At 39.7% G+C, this 16,363-nt stretch overlaps 1 protein-coding gene across 1 annotated transcript in view; it reads left to right on the top strand.

The window, feature by feature from the left end:
* The window catches only part of TEC (tec protein tyrosine kinase), a 31,969-nt gene extending 15,869 nt beyond the window's left edge, over positions 1-16,100 (top strand). The window contains exons 4-17 of the mRNA XM_061472071.1: positions 1,379-1,507; positions 2,979-3,019; positions 3,408-3,586; positions 4,461-4,526; positions 6,285-6,339; positions 6,500-6,579; positions 7,116-7,249; positions 8,500-8,574; positions 9,339-9,510; positions 9,669-9,885; positions 10,399-10,463; positions 11,504-11,622; positions 11,974-12,131; positions 15,012-16,100. Coding sequence (XP_061328055.1) covers positions 1,379-1,507; positions 2,979-3,019; positions 3,408-3,586; positions 4,461-4,526; positions 6,285-6,339; positions 6,500-6,579; positions 7,116-7,249; positions 8,500-8,574; positions 9,339-9,510; positions 9,669-9,885; positions 10,399-10,463; positions 11,504-11,622; positions 11,974-12,131; positions 15,012-15,089 — 1,568 coding nt within the window. The 3' untranslated portion in view covers positions 15,090-16,100. The remainder of the gene's footprint in view (positions 1-1,378; positions 1,508-2,978; positions 3,020-3,407; positions 3,587-4,460; positions 4,527-6,284; positions 6,340-6,499; positions 6,580-7,115; positions 7,250-8,499; positions 8,575-9,338; positions 9,511-9,668; positions 9,886-10,398; positions 10,464-11,503; positions 11,623-11,973; positions 12,132-15,011) is intronic.
* Positions 16,101-16,363: the final 263 nt, after the last annotated feature.

Below are 16,363 nucleotides of genomic sequence, written 5' to 3'. Positions count from 1 at the left end.
CCAAGCAATGAGTAGGCTGGGAGGGGACACAGCCGGGGCAGAGGACCTGGACTGACCAAAGGGATGTTCCAGATGATGTAACTTTGTGCTTGCCAATAAAAACTGGGGTAGAGGAAGATGGGGGGGTTGGGATTTTTGGTATCTGTGTGGGCTATGATTGTTCAGGGACTGATTGGGCGTTGGCCTGCTTGTGGGAGATGCTCAGTGCTTGCCTTTATATCACTTTGGGGTTGTTTTTTTCCCTTTCTTTTGGTTATTAAACTGTCTTTATCTCAAGCCACAAGTTTTTTCTTCTTGGTCTTAATATTGTTCCCCCTTTCCTGCGGGATGGAGGAAGTGGGTGAGAGGCTGTGTGGGTGCTTAGGTGCTGCCCAGTGTGAACACACAAAAAGCTGGAAAAATAAAATGGTAGGGTTTCTGTTGCATACATCTACTGGCTTTTATTTATTTATTGGGCCAGCTAATTGTCTGTATACACAGTGTATGATAACAGGTACCTGGAGTATCACACACTGACTGATTTGATTAGTTTTTGACGTCCAGAATTTGACATTCTGCCTTTGCACAGTGTGTAAATCATCAAAAAGCCTATACAAGCTAGTTAATGGCATCACTCAGAAGTTTTATTTAAATGTAGATAGACAACATTGAGGGCCTTAAACTGGTGTAAAATGTCAGGTGGCATCTCCACTGAGATGTAGTTTGATTAGTGCTATCACAGTGAGTAAAGATCTGTATTTTTTTTTCCAAGAGCCTCTTAAGGCTTTCTGCAACCATCAAATGCTCACATTAATTGAAGGTGCTCTGTAAAGTAATAAAAATAATTTCTGGGCTAGGGACCACAGGGCAAGAAATAACCTCTGAAACTCATCAAGGGTGGGGGAAATGAGCCTTGTGGACCAAGCTTGGACATCGTGTCATGAAACAGCGATAAATGTCAGCTATCTTTCCCCTCAGAATGCTATTTGTAAAGGAACTTGAGCCATTTGAAGCAGTAATAAAAAGAAAAGGAGTGGGCAGAGCCCTTAGGACCTTCACAGCTGCCGGGCTGGTTTGCACAGTGCAAGTGACTGCTTGGGTCTCCTTTTGTGGCTGTATCAAACCCCTGCTGGGTTGGCTGGTTTAAGCAGGGAGTATAGCACGCTCTTCTGTGTTATCCTAAAAATGTGTTATCCTAAAAATGTCATCCGCTGTCATTGTATCACCTCCACGTAAACTTGCAAGAAGGTCCTGGAAAGAAGCAATGCTAAAGTAAGGACAAGTGAAGATTATGCCTCATGCCAAAGATATTGTAATATTTATTAAAAATGGCTCTCTTGCCAATTGATTATGTTTTTTTTTTTTAGTCTTTCAATATATGCTCTTTTTATTCTTGCAGAAATAAAGAACAATAGCAATATAATGATAAAATATCATCCCAAATTCTGGACAGAGGGAATTTATCAGTGCTGCAGGCAGACAGAAAAATTAGCACCTGGCTGTGAAAAATACAATCTTTTTGAAAACAGTAAGTACATACGTTTTCATAGGAAGTTGTTTTGGCATATTTTTCTGCTTTTTTTTTATATGATTCCATCACCACACCTGAATGCCCTAGATAATTAGGCAAATTTACAGAGCAGAGTGAATCACTAATACTGTGCCTAAAGTAAATCAAAATGTTTGTTTCATTCCCAAGCATTTTGTAAAAACAAAAATACAAAATTCAGTAAGTTATCCTTGTGAAAACGTTCATACAAAGCTGAAAGGATTAACTGAGGTTGCTGAATTTCACTTGGTTTGTTTTTCTAATGTGACACTTATTTGACCAAGTGTTTACCATGGACCGAGGATAAAACCTAATGGTGAAAAAGAGTCAGCTAGAAATCCTTGCCAGCTCCTCAGCTGTAATAAATAATTTATACATACTCATGAAAAAGAGTAACAATTGTGTTACCACAGGCTGTTACTATTCAGTGTTCTTACATTAGTGTAAAAATGGTACAAGAATGCTAGATATATTTACAGACACAGGACTGAATTTTCTTAGAGGTTTGTAAACGTCCATATGCTGAAACTTGATGTTCCTAAGGAAGTCATGGTTCATGTATCTTTCAGCATTCAGATCACAAGCTCTGCTTGTTCAGCAGCAGATGCTGTAGCATGCAGCGTGACCCTCACTTGCAGTATTGTCCTACATAAGGATAAAGTAATTATTCAGTCCTAATTTAAGGAAAATTCCATAATAGGAAAAGAAATTGAGCCATTGCTTACCTTCCAGTGAAAATGGCGATGCCCAGATGATTTCCTGTCCCTGCAGTTTAAACGGCAATGGTGGGGACCTGTGGATTTAGTTGCATTAAAAGACTTGAAAAATAAGCAGTGGCTCATTGCTGGCCTTATTTAGCAGACACAAAACATGACATACAGCTTGACCTTTTAAGTGTGGGGTAAAAAAGCAGTGCAGGACTAAAAAATACTTCTGAGTCTGAGAGAGGTAATAAAAAATATGCATACAACTTTTATGGCTTATTTAGCAAAGCAAGGATCAGGAGAGTATTAGTTTTTTAGAAGAGCAGATGTTAATGGGAACAGAACTTTAGATTGTCATGGTGACAAGAGTGCTGCTTCCTTTTTATATGCCTTTTTTTTTTTGTCTCTCTTCCTTTTTTATTTCTCATGTATTTCTGTGTCTGATGGTTGGTTCAGGGATCTCTGTGGAACATTCTCATGTGTCACAGACTTTGCAAAATCCATGGTAAATGTAGCCTGCTGGCTGATTTAAGATGTTTTCTCAAGAATATTTAATCAGTGTTTTCCCAGTGCTTAATCGGAGGTTTCTTTGCTTTCTGACTTACTAAGTTATTGTGAAGGCTAGTTAAAGACCCTGAAGGCTAGTTAAGTTATTAAAACCTTATCTGAAATGTACACCTTTTACTTATTTTTAAATTTCTAGCTGAATAGATAGGCACAAATCCTTTACTGTGCTTTGTTTCTAGGTGTGATGAGATTGCCCTCTCCAAAGCCAGAAAAAAATGTGGTAAGTAGAATCTTTAAAATGTTGAATATATAATTGCTGCTTTTTCAGATTGAGTTTAAATTTCCTGAGATTCTCTCGGTACTCTGGAGCAGAAGTCTACTTCTGTATATGTCAATTGACATCATGTTCCATCTCAGGAGTGAAAAGATCCCATTAAAACTTAGCTGTGCACCTATCAGCTGTATCTGTACTGCTGGTGGAAGAAGTGGTCAGAAAGCAAATGCCAGTTGGTGTTGCCCTTTACTGGCAGCTGTGGGGCTGCAGTGTGAGCCAGCCCCAGGGATGGCACCCGAGTAATTGTCTGCTGGTTTGCACTGGTGTGATGGTAGGGGTGGTGGGGGTGGAATAATGGAGACAAGTGGAATCATAACTGTTGGATTGTTTCCAGCGACGGCCTCCACCACCTGCTCCTCCAGAAGAAAATGAGAATGAAGAGGAGGAGATAGTGGTAGCAATGTATGACTTTGAGCCTACAGAACACCATGATTTAAGGTTAGAGAAAGGTGAAGAATACACAGTGATTGAGAAGAATGACCTTCACTGGTGGAAGGCAAGAGACAAATACGGGTAAACATAAAGTTTATAAGGCTGTCTCCACTTTGTAGTTTTTGTTGGCATATAGTCAATATAGAACAGTATTAGACCCTGTTTTAGATCCTAGCCCTGAAATCTCATCCGTATCTTTTTTCCCACATAGAAACCAATTTAAAAGTGTGGTTCTTGATAGATTATGGGGCCTGTGTGCAAAGACTGTTGCAGACCTGAAAGCTTTTTTCATTATATTTCCTGTCAGGCTTTATGGTTTCCCAATTAAAGCATTAGCCAGCCTGCAAAACCTTGCTAGACTAGTACAGTACTCCCACTTCCCTGGGGAACGGCTCATTAGGGAGCAGTATGGTTAACATTCAGCTTAGCAGGCTCCAATTTCCAGACTTGAATAATCATCATTTAATAGCTGGATCATTAGGGACAATCTTTAAATGAGTTGAGAGGGAGTTGTAGTGAGATGCCTTAATGACTACAACTTTACATTCCCTAGATTAAGATGATTTTTTTTTTTTTCTGTGGTTCTAAAGTTGGAAGCTTCAATATTTCTCAGGTCCCTGTTGTAAAATGTTGGGGGTAATTGCAGGTTACCAGGCTGTGGCAGGCTCCAGACATACTCCTAGTGACTGACTGGGACCTGTAAGAGCAGAAGTGGCAGAGCAGCAGAGGGTTATTCTTTTTCACCCTTCTGTTTGGTTTTCTTGGGCACTTCTGCTGCCTCTAAGCCCACTGAAAGTTAATGTGGACATGCTAATGCGGAGAATTAGTTTCTGTATATTCAGTAGTAGAGTGGGTGGGTCAGTAATGAATTACAGCAGGAGACCTCTGCATGCCGTGCAATTTTATATGTTTTCAATCATTACATATATATAAATAAATATTTATTTATTTTTAGGAAACAAGGATATATTCCAAGCAACTATGTAACAGGAAAGAAGTCCAACAATCTTGATCAATATGAGTAAGTGAATACTTGAATTAAAATCTGGAAGGCCATAAAATGGAACCTGTGCTTTAAGAATTGACTGTATTTTTGAAGTTTTGAAAGCAATTGCTTACATATGACAGCAATTGCTTACATATGACAGCAATTTTCTCAGATACAAAACTCTTTGAAATGGGCATACGGTTGTTCTAATTCTCCTCACTGATTTTGCTGTGATTTATAATGTAAAGACAAGTCAATGAGATGGCCATCAGGCATGTATTTTTTGGGCTATTGTTATTAAAGTGAAAAACCTCTCCTAATGCTCTGAGAGACAAAGGGAAACTTTAAAGGAAATGAAACCATTAAGTGTGTTGAACGTTGGGTTTCTTTGTATTAAAGTGACATGTTAACCCAAAGTGTATGGCAGTAAGATAGCAGAATAGAAAACAATGGAAATCATTCAAAATAAACATAACAGATCAGAGACTTTGGAAGGCAGTTCCAGTTTTCAAGGAAGGGTATCCTTCGGTGCAGTTTAAGTCTCAGTGTATGTATGCATATAACTTATCGGTTATTAAAAATGAGCTTTTTTTTTTAAAAAAAAAAAGTAGTTATTTTAAAGCATCAGGCTAAAATTTAACAATGTAGACTCCAAGTCAGTAGTTCTTAATATTCAGATTTCAGTACAGCATAGATTGTTGTGCCTCAGAGCTTAAAACATATTTCATGACTTAGATAAAAGGAAAATGGAGCTGTAAGGAAATAATAATTAAAACCAGTTTACAAACCCACATTAATAACTTCAAAACTCTACTCTCATCCATGTATGGCTCCTACTGTTGTGTTTTGATAGAAGGTAGAATTTCATGTGGGATTTTGCTCTCAGCTTTACTAGAGGGAATTCCTTGTTCTTCGTTATTTTCTCATCTTAAAGGCTCTGTCTAAGAGTCCTGCCCTGCTCTGGGCTGGGCTGCAGGGCTGGCAGAAAGGGAAGGAAGGAAGGAACTGAGCTGCCTTATCTGGTCCAGCCACTTTGTGCTTACCACCTTGAGGCTGTAATTCTGAGTCACTGCACAGCCCAGTGAGCATTACTGCAGGTTATCTACTAACTGCAAGAAACCACTAGCTCTGGAACAGCAGAACTTGATTAGAGGTAGCTGTGCCAGTTCCCTGCTTGGTTACCACCGTGACAGCATAGCCCCAAACCATTGCATCACTGCATTTGCAAGCAGTGTTGTTTTTCCTTTTTATATTATTTGCTGCAGCTGGCTGAAATGTCAGTGCTTCTGTGGCTGCTTTAACCTGCCCATGCAGCCCAGAGCTCAGGGATGTCCAGCTGTGGCATTTTATTCACTTTTCACCTCCTCTTCGGTGGGTGGGTACTCTCTGGAGAACCAGAACCATAAAGTTATTGAATGAAGTAAGAGTCTAGCAGGCAGCTCTGCAAGTGGCTCAACTGGTGCGCAGGCAGCTGCTTACCTGCCCTTGGGCTGCTGTTCAGAGCAAATACTGCCATCAGCCTGCATGGGTTTGAGAGGTTTTTGCCAGTTACCTGAGCTTTATTGCCTTCTGTGGGCTCTCACTGGATTTGTTTCAGGGCATTTTTATGGGATAACTGCATAATGTAAGAGAGACTGATCCTTTTTGCACAGGAACAAAGGAACAAAGTTCAGTTCTAGACCTTCAGTTGTCACAAAACTATTGACTCTTTTGCTTTGTAATATTTTGCTTCAAGCATTTTAGGTGAATCATGCACCTTAAGAAGTTTTGTTTACTGATGCTGTGTTTCAGGTGGTACAGCAGAAACTTGAACAGAAGCAAAGCAGAGCAGCTCCTCAGAAACGAGGTGAGCTCAGCAGCCTTGCAGTATGAACCATGAAATTCACGTGAAGTGGCTTCTTTTGTTAAAGTAGAAGCTTATTTTGGCATGCGCAAATCACAAAACGAGTAGAAGAGACATGCAACTGAAAACCACTTGTACAAAACTGCCTGTGCTTGCATTTTAGGATAAAGAAGGTGGTTTTGTGGTGAGAGACTCAAGTCAGCCTGGCCTGTATACGGTTTCCCTTTATACAAAATTTGGAGGGTGAGTTTCTGTGGCTGCTCCGTGCACCTTACTTTGTCCGAATCCATTTGCATCTGTATCCAAATCCATGAGCTGGGGGTGAAGCCCTGGAGAGAGCTCAATAAGGAAACAGAGGCTGCTGTCATAGAAGTGATGGGTAACTACACTGAGCTTCTTGATTCCATGGTTAGATCACGTTGGGTTTAACCCAGGGTAGACTGGAACCTTCACCCCAAGAAGGTCCTGCTCTCCTACCCTGTGTGGTTTCTTCCCTTCTGCCAGCCCATGTATTTGCATTGGTATGTGGTGAGCTGGATCAGGGAATGTGCCAGGCTGAAAATGAACCTTTTATGGGTTAATTTTCAACTTTGAGCACTGAGATGAAGGTGAATCACCAGTGCTTGAGATCTCTGATATTCAAGCTGAAGTATGAGGCATTGGGCACCCACGCTGGCCATTGTCATTTTGTGTTCCTAGTCAGTGCACCTCTCTTAAATTCTCAACAAATAGCATTGTGCTATTTCTGATTGTTGTTCTTGTTGTTACTGTTTTTCCAGAGAAGGTTCATCAGGAATAAGACACTACCACATAAAAGAAACAGTGACGTCACCAAAGCAATACTACCTCGCAGAAAAACATCTCTTCAATTCCATTCCAGAAATAATTGATTATCACAGACATAACGCAGCAGGTAGGCGACTTGGATTTTTTCTGTTACTTACTGTCAATTTGGAAAGGAGTGTGACGTGTTTTAGGGTTTTCTCAGGAAAGTCACGAGACGCTGCATTTTCACACTTTTTTCAATATAGGCAGGTTTGTTGTTTTTTTTAAACAGAAAGGCTTTTTGTGTGTGTGTATATATGTATATATGTAAAAATAAATGTATGTTACAGTTATTAATCTGATACTCTGGGGACAGTATAAAGTGAGGGAAAAAGCGTTCATTTAGCTCCACAGTGTCCCTATCAGCTGCCAGTAACCCACAGCAGATGTAGAGGGATGGTACTTCCCCAGAATAGTCTGCAGGCACTAGCTTTTTACCTACTGGTCACCACTGCTTAAAATGATCTAACCTTCCCAGTGAGCAAACAGATGAGGAGAACGGTAATGTAGTGTTCAGTAAATCCCTAGAGATGGGTCTTTGTAAAGGTTAGACACTTTGGATCTGTGGCTGATAGCTGATGCTGGTGTCTGCCCACTGTACAATGGGGAGAATTTAGGAATTGGGTTCAAGGCACAGATACTAATATAGTTTGTTGTTTTGTTTGTTTTTTTTTTTCAAGTCCGGTCTGTACATAAATTTTCTTTATGAGCTGTAGTTTCCAGATCTTTATATCAAATTCTTATGACCTAGCATTTCCTGTTGATATTATGGCAAACGCCTTTATAGAAAATATGCTCCAAAACCGTAACCTGCTTTTCATTTATTTTAGCTGATTTGACTACTTCTTTTTAACTGCTTCATTCCTTTTGTCATATCAAGTTCTGACAAGTACTTAGGAGAATATTCAGCTAGCATGCAGCGTTTATTTATATATATAAAATCCCTGTGTGAAGCTGGTGGGATTTATATGTGTGAAACAGAAATGACCAAAAGTAACATTGTGACTTCTAGATAATCTTTCTGATCTGATTTATGAAGAGGGTCCTTAGCCTTTATTGGGCTGAGCATAACTAAGTGTAACTGTAAAGCACAAATATGTATGCGTATATCTGTATTCCTCTCACCAGTAAGGAAGATGTAACAAGTTAGATGCAGTGAGTGTTCCTATGTACCTCTCATAGCAACTTTGAATAGTCAAAATAATAGCAGAAAATATGGCCAAAGCTATATATAATAAGCTTATTGTTAATCAGTGTTGAACTTTGCAGTGAGAAGTGGCTGACTTGCTGCCTGGTGCTATTTCAGAAGTTAATTCTTGAATTATCATTGAATCTCAGGTCTTGTTACCAGGCTGCGTTACCCAGTGACCCCAAAGAAGATGACAGCACCAACAACAGCAGGATTCAGCTACGGTAATGGCATGTTATATTCATGTATACGTATATTTTCTAATGATTTTCTGTATGTTAAGATGCTACAATATTTTCTAAAAACTTTTGAAGACTTACTTTTGTACTGTGATTTGCTATGCTAACTCACATGGGTCCAAGTTGTACCTTTGAGACCCTTGAAAAAAGGATCGGCATGCCAAGGCATCATGGCTGGTGGTATGCATGTGGTGCCAAGGGCAGAAGTGAGGAGAGGCATAACATGTCATTGGTGCTTCAGGGGAATTTGGCATCTTCTTCCATGCTTTTGTGGGCACCTTGAACTCTGCCTTTGGCTCCTTCACAGGCCTCCAGACTTCTGACTCAGTCTTGGCCCTTTGATCTTAGTGGAGAGGTTACTTTTTTCTATACATAAATTTGGAATAACCTGTTTTAAGCATTGCGCATCAGGTGATGTGAGCAGCTTCTACGCATTGGCACAACTTTCTATGATGGCAGCTTGTTGAAGTCAAGTCTGATAATACCGGTATGTAGTTACTGGCCTCAGGAAAGCTTGAGTTTTGCCTTCTGTGTTGTTCAGAAGCTGCTTGAAGATCATGTCTGCTTAAAGGTTTTTTGATTCTTGAGGTATAGCAGGGTTTAGTTTTGAAGTTAATTCTAAGACATTTTCTCCCTAAATTCCTTAGGTCGCTAGTAATCCAGTTTCCCTTCCCTCTTTCTGATTACCTACCAGTTCAGTTGGTTCCTTAATACAGGAGTCATGGACTCCCATTTGGTTTGTTTTACAGAAAAATGGGAAATTAACCCCTCGGAACTGACATTCATGAGAGAACTGGGGAGTGGTCTGTTTGGTGTAGTGCGCCTGGGGAAATGGAGGGCGCAGTATAAAGTGGCCATCAAGGCAATTCGGGAAGGTGCGATGTATGAAGAGGATTTCATTGAAGAAGCCAAAGTAATGATGTGAGTTGTGTGCTTGGCACTTCGATTTCCAGTTCTAGGCCTCTGATGCCATATACCGATTATAAATTAAACACTTAGGGCAGGTGGTGTTCTTGCAGTTTTGTGGTGTGGAGAACTGGGTGGAGGAAACAATGTCAACATGATCTCAATCTTTTCAGGAAGCTAACGCATCCTAAATTAGTTCAGCTGTATGGTGTGTGCACGCAACAGAGACCTATTTACATCGTGACAGAGTTTATGGAGCATGGCTGCCTCCTCAATTACTTGAGGAAAAAACGGGGAGTTTTGAGTAAAGATGTCCTGCTCACTATGTGCCAAGATGTATGCGAGGGAATGGAGTACCTGGAGAGAAACAGCTTTATCCACAGAGATCTGGTAACATCCCATTAAGCAATACAATCCTTTGAAATTCTGATTTTTGAACTTAGCCATTCCTTCTTTGAACAGCCTATTTGTAAATAACTGCTTTTGTTCTTGCAGGAAACTATATGTAACTGAAGTGGGCTCTTCGGGGTCTAATCAAGTCTCTAAAACTGCTGTGTACAGAAAATGAGAAGAGGTTTCTCTCTCCCAAGAAAATGGAATAAAACCTCTCTGAAATTTTTATAAAGAGATAATGGCTATTTGCACTGATACAATAGCATATCTCTGTTATGTATTGGTGCCATTTTCACCACTCATGAATCCCTTGATAAGTTTTTTGGGTGATATTTTAAAAATGGTTTAATTCTCAAAACAGTATCACTTTTTATAATGAGAATACAGAATTGAACTTTGTAAAATAATGAACTTGCTAAGCAATGAGGACAAAGCACTTATTGGACTGTTGTAATTTGTCTGCAAGCGACTGCACATTTTTCATCCAACTCTAAAACATTCTGCTTGCAGGCTGCCAGGAACTGCTTGGTGAGCGACTCAGGAGTGGTCAAAGTATCAGATTTTGGAATGACAAGGTATGGCTGGATGTGCAAACACACTTGTGGGGATTTAGGAAATGTACTTAACCATAAGGCAATATGTGCCTAGCAAAATTACATGGAAAAATTACCTTTTTTGAGCTCTCTAGGGAACATCCTTTGGTCACATTTTCCAGTGCCTTTAAAGCCTGTTTGTTCTGTTGTTATGTGTCAATTTTCTTAATAATTTTAATTCTTGAAAATCAAGACTGTGTCAGTTTGTTCTCTAGAGAATAAGTGTGTCTAGTGGTTACTGTGAAGAGGCCTGTCTTTGAACTTACTCTATGGTCTGATTGATCTTCTATTACGAACTTTCTATTCGCATCTGTGGAAATCTTACAAATATTAATCTTGCAGTGATGCAGAAAGCATGTTAGAGTTTGTTTCTTGGACAGCAGAGCTCATGCTGTAGTGATAACAGTTAATCTGTATTTTGGTAAATAAATGATAAAAAGAGGCTGTTTGGAAAGCCACTTGGGGTAGATGGTTCAGAGTTGCATCTTGCTAGCCAAAGTGCTGGGAGATGCCAAGACCTGGTGAGGGGTTAATTTACTGCCCTTAGTAGCACCAAAGGGTGCTGCATCAGGTGGGTGATGTGTGGATGAGGCAGGGAGTGAGAAGCAGGGATTACGAAGATGTTAGGCACCATGGTCTCAGCATGTTCTTCTGGGCTTTTGCCACCTTTCTGTGCTGCTGAGTTTGTATGACCCCTGACATCTGAATTCAGACTGGCCAGTGAAAAGCAGAGCAAGAAATTAATGCTTTTGTGTTATTTTCTCGTGTAATAGAGACATGTAACTTGCAGGCAGTCTGTGTTGTATAGCTAATAATCACAAGAGAAGACTCTGAGGTCTGAGAAAAATGAACTGGGTCTTGACTGAAACCTTAGTACTGCCCCAGAGAAGTTATTTTTGTTGTGGGATGGAAACAGTCATGGCCAGTAGGTGGCAATAGGAGCTTCTAATATCCAAATCTAAACTACATTTTGCAGGCTTGGAGACCGACTGAAGGTTTGTTTTTGGTTTTTTTTTTTCCAGGTATGTCCTTGATGATCAATACACAAGTTCCTCGGGGGCTAAATTTCCTGTGAAATGGTGCCCCCCAGAAGTTTTTAATTACAGCAGATTCAGCAGCAAATCAGATGTCTGGTCATTCGGTACGACATTCATCATTGAAAGAAAGCACTATTTTTATGTTTTATCAGTAGCAGCTAAGCTCCAGTTATTGGGAAGGATTCATTCAGCTGAAAAGCAGCTCAGAGAAACCATTTGCCATGGTTTCATGCTTGCATAAAGTTCTGCAGGGACCTTTTCTAACTGTCATTTACTAAAATCCATGCTACTAGAATAAAGTTGTTTTTTTCAGCAGTGATATATGTGAACACTTTATAAAATAATGATCTCAAGCTGTTTACCTATTAGAAACCCTGAGCCCAGAGCTCAAAATAAACATATTTTTAAGAAGGTATTTACTTGTTGCTTTAATTTTTTTATCTTCCTGTTTTTAGGTGTTTTAATGTGGGAAGTATTTACAGAAGGAAAAATGCCCTTTGAAAAAAGCTCCAACTATGAAGTAGTAACAATGGTTAGCCAAGGACATCGTTTGTATCGTCCTAAACTAGCCTGTAAGCAGGTGTATGAAATGATGATGATGTGCTGGCAGGAGGTATGTACTTTCTTATTTATTTGTCTTTGAATTGAAAAAAGGCTAATCTAACGAGAGAAACTAGTCTCTATTGCAGCATTCTGACTGTATCCATGCTCTCTTAGCTGTTCATGTGTTTATTGCTAAAACAGAAATCTCCTCCTGGTTTGCAACTGAACTAGAGGTGCAATAACAAAAACAACCAAGGAAATCTATATGAAATAAATGGACTGTCAGATTAAGTGTGCAAAAGCATTTAGTAACAAAATGAAGTAATTGCTAAATCCGTGCTAGTCATGTTTATATTTGCATATGAATTGTGCTAGTAAAAAATTCAGTCAACAGTCCAGAGGTGAAGAATCTGATTTTTGCATTGCTTTAGTTTGTTGATCATTATAGAAACGTGCCAGAATGACTGAAAATATTTCCAAAGGAATACTTCATTACCTGATCATAAATTGTATAGGAAATAAAGACTGACTTGCAGTTGACTCTAAATACAAATCCCAAAATCTATAAAGAAAGATAAAAATATACTGTACTTTTAATCCTGTTAATGGTCCTAACTTGGAATGATACTCACTGTACAGTTCTCAGAGGTCAGACCTCTCAGACTTTTTGCTTTTAATACTATAAAAATTTTATGCTGATTTAGTTGATCAAGTATTAAATTCGGGTTTGCAAGTCTAAGAGCATAGGTGCGTTTAATGAGGTGCCTCTGCTTTTGAGAGAGCAGTCGAGGAAACCAAGAATAGAAAGAGCTACATGACTTATTTCTAGTTAGTCTTTGTCAGAGGGGTGCTGGGGAAAAACTGCTCTTTTCCCGTCATAAAGCTGATGTACCGTCTGACCTTTGTCTTCTCCTCAAAGGTGCTGAAACAGAGAACAATTAGTCATCAAGCCACCTGGTGGAGATCTCAAAGTTACAAACCAGTTGGTTTATGCAGACAAAAATGTGATAAAAAACCAACAGTGCCCTGAAGGGCCATGGAATGACAGTATCTGTAGTTCAAAAAAGCTGTTCACAGGAGACAGGAAACTACAGATACTTAATTTTTTTTTTTTGTACTTGGTAACCAGCTTGAAATACTCATTAAAATGGAATAATGAATTACCTGAAAGAACATGATATTTATTAATGTTTTTGAATATTAATATGTATTTACAGGAATTATATAACACCAATGACTTGATTAAACAATACTGATTTCATCAAGGGTTATTAACAATAAAATCATAGAATCATAGAATGGTTTGGGTTATAAGGGACCTTAAAGCTTGCCTAGTTCCAAGCCTGCTCCCATGGGCAGGAGCACCTCACACTAGACCATGTTGGCCAAGGCTCTGTGCAACCCAGCCTTGAACACTGCCAGGGATGGAGTATTTACTGCTTCTTTGGGCAACCAATTGCAGTGCCTCACCACCCTCACAGTAACAATCTTCTTCCTTATATCTATCATGAACTTCCCCTGTTTAATTTTTAACCCATCACCTCTTGTCCTATCACTACAGTCCCTAATGAAGAGTCCCTCCCTAGCATCCCTATAGCCCCCCTTCAGATACTGGAAGGCTGCCATGAGGTCTCCATGCAGCCTTCTCTTCTCCAGGCTGAACAGCCCCAACTTTCTCAGCCTATCTTCATACGGGAGATGCTCCAGTCCCCTGATCATCCTCCTGGCCCTCCTCTGGATTTGTTCCAACAGTTCCATGTCCTTTTTATGTTGAGGACACCAGAACTGCACACAATACTCCAGGTGAGGTCTCACAAGAGTAGAGTAGAGGGGCAGGATCACCTCCTTCAACCTGCTGGTCACGCTCCTTTTGATGCAGCCCAGGATACGGTTGGCTTTCTGGGCTGCAAGCGCACACTGAAGCCAGCTCATGTTCATTTTCTCATCGACCAACACCCCCAAGTCCTTCTCTGCAGGGCTGCTCTGAATCTCTTCTCTGCCCAACCTGTAGCTGTGCCTGGGATTGCTCCGACTCAGGTGCACTTGTCATGGTTAAACTCCGTAAGGTTGGCATCAGCCCACCTCACAAGCGTGTCGAGGTCCCTCTGGATGGCATTCCTTCCCTGCAGCGTATCAACCGAACCACACAGCTTGGTGTCATCGGCAGTCTAAATCTAAATCTAAAGCAGTCATCACATGGGAGAGGAAGAATCTTTGTGAATCACAAACAGGATACAAGTAATGACAACATAATATCAATCTTTGTCATAAAATATTATTAACTGTAGATACATCAGTCCTCATTTAACAAATTTATTAATGTAGAGGGAAGTGAATACTGAAGTTTCAAAATTCAGCAGGTGATACAAACGTAAAGAGGTTGGTAAATGGAGGAAAAGTGCAAGTTACCTGGATATTCAGAGAATAACTGTTTCAGCAAGGTCAATGAAGAGACTAAGTTGAGAGACAAAACAAACAGGATGTTATAACAAATAAGGAACTCTGTGGAAAATGAAGTAGATGAAGGATGCTGTTGCACAAGTTTATTACACAGTTTCAGAGCCAAAAAAATAATGTTGAAGAGGCCTCAGAGAGTGACACTCAGAATCCTTAGGAGCATGAACCACTTGCATAATGAAAGATTGGAGCAGTTCACTGGGGGAAGGTGAGGATAGAGAAGAAAAATGCAAAAGCATTTCCCTGTGCAAAATGATGAATTATGTGAAGGGTGCAGTCCAGCAATGCTTATTTATGCTTTTTCAGAGCATAAAAAAAGTGGCGCTTACTGAGATAGAGACACATCCATAATCCACACGAGATATTTTTGCTTGTCACATTTAATGAACAGTAAATTAATTGCCACAGGAATGATATCAAGACCAATAATTTAGCAAAATCCACACAACTTTACTGCTTTGTGATCACAGCTGTGCATGCTTTTTATTTTTAGAAACCAGAGGGACGTCCAACGTTTGAAGAGTTGCTTCACACAATCATTGACATTGCAGAGGGCGAAGATGCTTTCTGAAAAAACACAGCAGCAGCACAAGTACAGGAAAGAAGCCACTTTCCAGAGATGTGGCTTCACCATTTCTTTTTGAAGGCTTGATCCTGTGAGCTGCTGAACGCTGCTAAATAGTGCGGAGAATCTCCAGCATCTGATCCACTCCAGTACAATGAGAGTTTTACATGATGTTGGGAAATGAGCAAAGTCTCTTCAGCAATAGTAGCAGTTTCCATTTTCTCTGGGAAACCACACAGCTGGAAAGTTGAGCTCTTCATGGAGGAAGAGAGAATGTGGCCAAAGCCCAGGAGCCTAATTTACATTTAGTTGGGTTTGTGTACATACAGTCCACATTTCTGAGTTTCTCTTTACGCAGGCAGTAGTATTAATAGTGATTTGCATGCTTAAAAACTGAAGGTATCTATAAATGGCTATTCACTGACATTGAAATATTTCCAGAGATTCTCCAGAAGCATTATTTTTCTTGGCCGATAGGTGGTTTGTGTCACGTCAAGAACACAAAATGTGCCTCTTTCATTTGCACAGTAGGTTGTTAAAAGCATAGTATTCAGTTTAGTCTAGCACTCAAAAAAACTTTGCTTCAGGATGGAGCTGTGTGTGCCCCATGCCATTCTAGGCTGTTTGGTCAACCAGAGGCCTCCTGTGGTTAGTCTTGATGTTACTTATGAGAAGTAAGTCCAAGATTCAGCAAAAACTGACTGTCAGTGTACCAAAGTACCTTCTTTTACATTAATTATGAAGTAATTTATATGCTGTATGTATGTAAATATATAAACTCCATGCCTTTATTTATGTAAAGTGTGTTTTTTCTCTTGAAATTTTCAAGCACAAGTTTGTCTTACATTCACTAACATGCCCAACTAAATATGTGAGGTTGCAAATGAAAGTAAACTTTCAGCTGTATTTAAGAAGGTCTCTTCTTTCTGTCCGTCATGTACATACAGTGATCTAGCATTTTTGTTCTTAACAGAAAATGTCATACTATGTGTGTGTATATAAATAAAATGAATGTCTGGAACCAACTAATGAGCTGCCAATCATTTGCTGTTAGTGCATCGTAAGTCACACTCATTGTTTATGTGAATATGGTGTTTTGATAGTCCATTTACATATGTGTGTATGTACACTCTATATTAAATATATATGTAGAAGTATGAATGTATATTTAAGTTGGCCATGATGAAGTGTTCAGTGGAGAAATGCCTGAACTCTCTCTAGAAGTTACGTATCCTGTATGTACATAACCCTGTATGTAACATACCCTGTTCGCTCTGCTA

This window comes from Pezoporus flaviventris, unplaced genomic scaffold (assembly GCF_033815535.1).
Source record: "Pezoporus flaviventris isolate CSIRO_AGI_PZ_B2104156 unplaced genomic scaffold, CSIRO_AGI_Pfla_v1 ptg000002l, whole genome shotgun sequence".
NCBI lineage: Eukaryota > Metazoa > Chordata > Aves > Psittaciformes > Psittacidae > Pezoporus > Pezoporus flaviventris.
Note: the sequence above shows the minus strand (reverse complement) of the source record. Positions and strands in the feature narration are given on the sequence as shown.